The following is a 7,228-nucleotide window of genomic DNA, read 5'->3' on the forward strand; positions in this document are numbered from 1 at the left end:
GACATGATGACAATCATGATGTGATCTCCACTCAATTTGTCTCCTGGCAATCAACTGGAAGAAGAAAGAAGAAGAGTGTGGGAAGTGTCCATCAAATCCTTTGATTTTCTGCTCTCACATTTTTAACCATGACGGAAATGAAGAAACGAGTCGTTTTAATGAACGGTTGGCGTGTTGGCTGAACAGAAGGAAATGTCAACATTTCCACTTGAGCGCTTCCCGCTTTTTTTGCTTTCTTCTGACTTCCTGACCCGTAACAATTGAACTGTACGTGACTTGAGTTTGGCCCTTTACTTCCTACTTACATTTGTGGAATTTAAGGCAAGGCAAGGCCTTGTTTATTTATATAGCACCATTTACACACAAGATAACTTATTGTGCTTCACACAAACAAAAGCGCAACATCTAAATGCATTCACAAAAATATTCGCAAAGCAAAGAGAACAAAAGGATCGTGTTGAAATGAGTAAAAAAAAAAGGTCAATTGACGACATTGAAGCATATTTACAACCAGAGACTTAAGAAAGAAAGAAGAAAGAAATTGGAGGTCACCCCCATTGCTCTTTGGACCAAAATTTTAAAAACAAATCAAATTACTTTCGTGTCAATCAAAAATCTGCCCGTTAAGATTTCATCCATCCACACTGAGGTCAGTTTGTGTTTTACTTTTCTTTTGCTTACGCGCGCGCGTGTGCGTGTGCGCGAGTACAACTCAAAACGTCATAACTGGGAAAGGAAGCACAACAAACCGGAAGTAAAGTCGCAGGAACAATTGCAAAGTTTGACACACTTGATTTCCTTGAAATGGAAGACAAAACACTCGAAGCATGTTTGACTTTTTCAATGTATCCCAAACGGCCACTCAGCTCGGCCTTTTAATTTGAAGACGACATTTGTCACTTCCTGTTCTGGAAGGCAACTTGACTCGCTGTTTGCTGAGTGCTCGTGTGTGCGCGCGCGCGTGCGTGTGGTTGTTAGGAATCAGCCGAGAAACAACGTCAGACATCAAACACGTCAACTGACTCCTTGACAAATTTGGCCAATTTCGCGGTAAGTTGAGAAGCAACTTTGCGTGTTTTAAGCGTGCCAGTCATTTGATCTGTTGCCGTTGCGGTTGATGTTACAAAACAAGACGATGTTCTGGACTAATTTACTTTACGAGGCTACCGTGTATTCCTCTACTGTACATTATACAGTATCTTTACTTTGTGCATGAATTTTAATGTGTTTTTATTAATATCTTGAATGTAAAAAACAAGTGCTTTTTTATAAATGTAATTTACACAATAAAGAAACTGTATATATATATATATATATATATACATATATGTGTGTGTGTAGAGGGAGCGAGAGAGAGAGACGATGCATATTTAGTTCGTTTTGCTGCTCTAGTTGTCTTTATTTAATTAAAATAAATCTCACAGCACTCACACCTAACAAAAAAAGTGTCCCAGATGAGTTCTCCGGTTTCATCTCCGTTTACTTCCAAATGTAATTTAGTGTGGACTCTGAACAAAAAGCTATTATTCTGTTCTCTGAATAGCAACCGGCAATTTCTGCCATCTAGAGGAAGAGCATTTCATTGTTCTGCCTGTCATTATACATCACCGGCATGGATAGACGAAGAAAATTCCTTCATTTGCCATCGGTTGGAAGTGGCGCTAACGTCACTGAACTGTCCGTCCGCAGAAAAATGGAGCTGCTGCCTGATGTGTGGCGACCGCACTTGTGGCTTCCTCCGGGTGTGACCTGGACGGACATGGAGCAGCTGGCCCCCTCGGAGCGTCCGCTCCCCCGAGACCTTCTCGTCGCATTGCCCCTCGCTTTGGGCTTTGTGGTCCTGCGTTACGGATTTGAGAGGTACTACGAAAGTGAAGCTGTGCGACGAGTAGGCCACTTTTGACCTACTTGTACATGGAGGATTTCAAATAAATTGAGAAACCGATTCGTTCATTTTTCTCCAGATTCATCTTCGGCTCCTTTACTAGGGCGCTATTTGCCATCACAACTAGGACAAGCACATGTGAGAGACTAGTGATGCATAACCATGCGCGAGTTGACAACTGCTACAAGTAGCATCATCAAATTCTGCGCCTTAAAATTTAGTTTGCATCCGATTGGGCACGTTTGTCTCGTGTGTACTAAACGGAACCACGTTGACAAGGACGGTCACCGAGTGTCAGACAATTTCCAACCAGAAAGTCAACGATTGCTTACATTCCACTCGCGTGAGGTGATCGCACAACAAATATTTGTCGGGCGAGCTCACACGCCATTTCCCGATTGCGATCGAGCAGTGAGCGCGTGTGTCGCTGAGGCGGACGAGCGGCCAGGTGAGGAGCAGGTGTGTTGTGTTGTCAGAACGAGCTTTGTTATCACCTGGGGAGACAATCCGAGGGGAGCGCAACAAGAGAAGCTTTGTGTCGTCTGAATGGACTTGCTCTCCAAATGTTTTCTTTTTTCCCATGAAATCCTGCTCGCTCATCATGCACTCGAAAAACACAAAATGAATGGTGACGTGTGGATTCCGATTTTCCAAAGAAGTATTGCGGCCTTCAAAACTTAACAAAACCAAACACCAGACTGACAAAATTTGAAAAAAAAAAAATCCGCCGCGACAATAACTATCAGCTGTCAAAGTGCTTTGAAAGCCAGCGACTCGGCAACCTTAGCGGAGAAGAATCTGCTTCTAAAAACGTGGATCGGTCTGACAAACCTGACCAACGTCAACACAAATCCAAATCCGAATGCGTGCCGAAATTATGGACGCCAAGGTCAAAAAGGTTAAGAACTCCCGGACTAGTCGACTAATCGACTAAACGCGCTTCTCAGAGTGATGCAGTGCAAACTACAGCCGCAAAAAAAAATCTTTTTCTTTTGTTGTTTGTTGATGTTTGCTGCTAAGCCAGCGTTTTTCCCCAACGCCAAAGTTTAGCGCCGTGACCGTCTTTTGTTGTCTCGTCACGTCAAGTGTGACTTGTCTTTTGTTTCGCCGGCTCTCAGGTTCTGCGCCCCGCCCATCGGCAGATGTTTGGGGGTGAGGAATCGCTTACGAGCGACCGTGGCCCTCTCCCCGAAGCTGGAGTCATTTTACACGCAACAAAGCACGCGGCCGTCACAGGTTGGACGCTTTTGGAGAAACGACCACCTGGAAAAATCTCAAATCTCTTGTTTGATCACATCATTCAAATGATTTCTTTGGTGACGCGATGGCGTGGAAAATAGCTCGTTGACTTTGGTCTTTGTGGCAATTCCAGGGCGACGTCCTTCATTTAATGTCGTGGTGCGGCAAAAGCCAGCGACAAATCCAGACGTGGTTTCGACGGCGCCGCCACCAGGACAAGCCGTGTCAAAGCAGAAAGTTTGGAGAAGCGGCGTAAGGACTCGTTCTTCTTTTACACTCGAGTGCCTTGACTTGGGAGTTGGCCGCCACCATTTATTGATTTTTTTTTTTTGCTCGCAAACTAAAGATGACAAAAATAGGTTCTCAAGTGGGGTCCTCATCATCCCAAAAAACAAAACCCTTCCTATGTTTGTATGCCCACATGATGTCGTCACGTGTTGCGCGACGGAAATTTCTGCTTTGTTTCTTGTGACAGTTGGAGGTTCTTTTTCTACCTCAGCGCCTTTGTGGGGGGGCTGGCCTGTTTGATTGATGTAAGTTTTATTTTTTTTAAGTTTTAAAAAGCATACTATGGAGCCAAATAATTCCTCAATTGCTGCTTTTTATTGTGGTGTGCTAGACCGCCTGGTTTTGGGACCTGAGGGAATGCTGGAGGCAATATCCACTTCAGGTGCGTATGGGACGATCCGCCGGGAACAGAAGCAATTTCTTTTCACAGTCCAGATGACTTGAAAATGTTCCCCAGCCCATGCAGAGTCGTCATTTTTGGTACTACATGCTGGAGCTCGGCTTTTATGGCTCCCTGCTGCTCCGGGTCTCCGTTGACATCAAGAGGAAGGTGACACCCGCAAGAGTTGATGGGCTGGTTTGTTCCGTACGCGATTACGGCTTGAAATGAAATGTACTTTCTTGGTCAGGATTTCAAGGAACAAGTCATCCACCATTTGGCCACCGTCCTCCTGCTCAGTTTCTCGTATTGTGCCAATTACATTCGCATCGGCACTTTGGTCATGCTCCTTCACGACTCTGCCGATATCTTACTTGAGGTAACGCATTTTTGTCTGATGAGCTTCCCGTGTGAACAATTTTTATGATTATCATTATTACGATATCAAAACCATTTAATATCCTTTCAAATTCATCTTACAAAATTATCCTTAAAACGAATGACTCACAGACGATTTGATTCAAAAATATGCATCAAGAATGTTACGGTTGGCCGACACGCACGAACCGTAACTTCCGCTAACGACCCCGACTAAACAAAGCTCCACCCCTTCGTAGAAAAGGCCTTCAACAAGGTAACTGTATATTGTTTCAACATAATTCCTGGACCCCGGGGACTCCTTTCCAATAAGGCAGTGCTTTGGCGCCATCTTGTAAAAGCTAAAGAACAGAAAATGCAAATTGATTTTTTTTTTAGTGAGCGGCAATCAGAAAAAAAAAAAACGTGACTAGGTGAATATCAAACCACAAACAGGTCAGAGATGGAGAATTTCTTTTTTTTTTTCCGAGCATCTGTTTATATTTGTATCGCCGACAAATTGTGGCACGGCGTCACTTTGAGGAAATTCTTTCATTTGAACTCGTTTAAGACATTTGAATCATCGTGCGCCTTTGATGTCGTTGCAGTCTGCCAAAATGTTTAACTACGGCTTCGGTTGGAGGAAAGTGTGTGACGTACTCTTTGTGGTTTTTGCTTCCGTCTTCTTTTTGACTCGATTGGTGATTTTTCCCAGCAAGTAAGTTCTTTTTTTTTCTCTCTCTCTTTCTCAGACATGTTAACGTCCTCAAACGAAAAATTTGTGTTCTGCGCTCATTTTCCAGGATCATCCACACAACTCTCGTTCTATCCATGGAGAATTTCCAACCCTTCGCTGGCTACTACTTTTTCAATCTTCTCTTAATGGTGCTGCAAGCTCTTCATGTCTTCTGGGCTGCTTTAATCTTAAGGATGGTCCCTAAATTCTTGACGGGAAAGGTAAGACTCCTCTCAGCGCATTTCTAATCTTGACACTGTAATTGTAAGATTTGTTTTTCAAGGACAAATCTTTATTTCACATTCTCAGCACCGGCGGAATGTTCATGTTATTAATTAACCACGGCCAAGCTCTGATTTTTTTTTTTCATTTTAGCATTAAAACTTTGGCCACTTCTACTTCTAAACTACTCTTCCATTAATGCTTCAACTCATTTTGCACCGAACATCAAAAGTCTGTGGAAAATATCATCGACATTGTCATCTTCTGCCTGCAGATGGAAAAAGACGAGCGCAGCGAAGAAGACAGCGAGCTCGAAGAAGATAAAGGAGAAGAAATTCACGGCGATTCTTGTCCGATGGGAAGTCGAGACCCCCCAAAATACAAACTACCCCCGTTGAGTAACAATTGCGTCTTAAATAATCTCACCAGCCACCGAGCCTCCATTTCTGACAGAATGCGTAAAGCTCAGAAGATATTTTAAATCATTCATTAGTTGTTCTTTTGAAGAAGTTAAATCGAAGCCCACCTTTGAAACACTGTCAATCAATAATGCATAAATAGCAAAGCATTTAGTGCTTTATAATCCTATCGATTATTATTTAAGTCGTCACAATTGTCCAACGTTGTCATATGAGCGTTGGATGTGTCGATTTAACGCTGGAAATGAAGACATCACGCCGTGTCATTTGAAACCACAAAGTGGAAGGAGGCTGCTTTCAAATGTTTTGTCCGATCCAGCTGTTGAATGAACGTTCACTTTTGTGCGCATTTTAGAAGTGCTGCAGATGCGAGTGGAATATATTTGCTGTTTTTAGTTTTTCGTGCATGATATTTAAGTGGAAAAGTACACAACATTAAGGACATGTGCAGAATCTAATGAGGCTCAGTACAAGTGCTGTAGAAAATGTTGTCTTAATACACGCAAATGTTTGAAAACATTTTGAAACCAATGCTGCTGTTTGATGGAAACATTTTGACTTGAACGATGAGCTGCCATATGAGTTGGTTAAAATATGCCAGTGAAAGGCAGAACAATTCAATGCTCTTGCGCCAGATGGAAAAAAAACGTACAATGAATCGGTTTCCTCCTGTTGCCGTTTATGCAACAGAACAATCTTCGTGTTCAACTAAACATTTTTGTTTGGTTGTGTGCTATAACATTTTGTAATGTAAAATATGTGTGTTGACTCAATAAAGGTTGGGAAACACTGAAGTACACTTTGAAACAGTGTGAATGTGACGTTTATTCAATTTATATGGGCTGCGCTACAATTCGCCTCAGCCTATGCGCGATTCTGACATATTCTGTCAAGATAGTCGAGCAAACCAAACACACCAAGAAAGGTAATTCGATTTTAGATGATTTTGTTTGATTATTTTATGTCCTCGAGTTTTTCTCCCCATCGAAATGAACCTACTTTATCATAAATTAGTGACGTAAACATGTTAGTGACGTATTTACGTGAAGAAATCGGATTACGCAATGTCGTAAAAATGGACCTGTGACTAGGAACGTAAATAATTACTCGTGAATTACACAAATAATTCCATACTATTCGGTGCAGCAACCTAAATTTGACTAAGAAGAGGTTATATTACACATTTTCACTGTCATTGTGACTTTATTAACACGGCACCGCGAACGGAGGATTATTGTTACTGTGACTACGTCAGTGTCGTAGGAACGGAACTGTGAATATGAGCAGCTGCGCATACGTAAAGAATCACTTATAAAATACATTGCTTTTAAAATAATTTTCGCTGAAAGCCATCCCAAATGGCATTCATTTTTAACCACATTGGTGCCATTTGCAATGAAAGAGTTTTTAATTTATCAGTGTGTGCCGATGGTAAAGGAAACGTTAGCTGCGTTTTGTTAATTCGCAAAAATTCGGTTACGTTCGAACATTTTTGTGTATTGGGTTTGTTTCAAATGTTATCGGCAACTTTCTAGTGTTGCATCTTTAAGTAGGGTTTGTCGAGCTCAGTGAGTATGACCGTCTCTGTGGCGCAATCGGTTAGCGCGTTCGGCTGTTAACCGAAAGGTTGGTGGTTCGAGCCCACCCAGGGACGGAAACGTTTTTATTTTTTTTCCCAAGTACATTTTTTGTCAGTTCGCAGT

The 7,228-nt window shown here is 42.2% G+C and overlaps 1 protein-coding gene and 1 non-coding gene across 2 annotated transcripts; both read left to right on the top strand.

Annotated features, from left to right (window-relative positions):
- Positions 1-907: 907 nt before the first annotated feature.
- Positions 908-6,319, top strand: LOC148326508 (ceramide synthase 2-like). The gene is made up of 11 exons (XM_088310812.1): positions 908-1,050; positions 1,690-1,860; positions 3,004-3,121; positions 3,258-3,376; positions 3,600-3,657; positions 3,744-3,794; positions 3,870-3,962; positions 4,042-4,170; positions 4,757-4,866; positions 4,952-5,105; positions 5,381-6,319. Exons 2-11 carry the CDS (start codon positions 1,694-1,696, stop codon positions 5,585-5,587), a joined length of 1,206 nt encoding a protein of 401 aa, XP_088166938.1. The 5' UTR covers positions 908-1,050; positions 1,690-1,693; the 3' UTR covers positions 5,588-6,319.
- A 786-nt stretch (positions 6,320-7,105) lies between these two features.
- Positions 7,106-7,179, top strand: trnan-guu (transfer RNA asparagine (anticodon GUU)). The gene has a single exon. It is a non-coding gene; the product is annotated as a tRNA-Asn (tRNA).
- The last annotated feature ends 49 nt before the right edge of the window (positions 7,180-7,228 follow it).

This window comes from Idiotropiscis lumnitzeri, chromosome 12 (genome assembly GCF_059441095.1).
Source record: "Idiotropiscis lumnitzeri isolate Australia: NSW breed Sydney's pygmy pipehorse chromosome 12, RoL_Ilum_1.0, whole genome shotgun sequence".
NCBI lineage: Eukaryota > Metazoa > Chordata > Actinopteri > Syngnathiformes > Syngnathidae > Idiotropiscis > Idiotropiscis lumnitzeri.

Bases quoted from the DNA above. Each gene is read 5' to 3' on its own strand.
- LOC148326508 (XM_088310812.1), top strand. From the start codon at position 1,694: ATGGAGCTGCTGCCTGATGTGTGGCGACCGCACTTGTGGCTTCCTCCG. The intron at 3,963-4,041 runs GTGACACCCGCA...TTTCTTGGTCAG, and splicing joins CCGTTGACATCAAGAGGAAG to GATTTCAAGGAACAAGTCAT. The intron at 4,171-4,756 runs GTAACGCATTTT...ATGTCGTTGCAG, and splicing joins CTGCCGATATCTTACTTGAG to TCTGCCAAAATGTTTAACTA.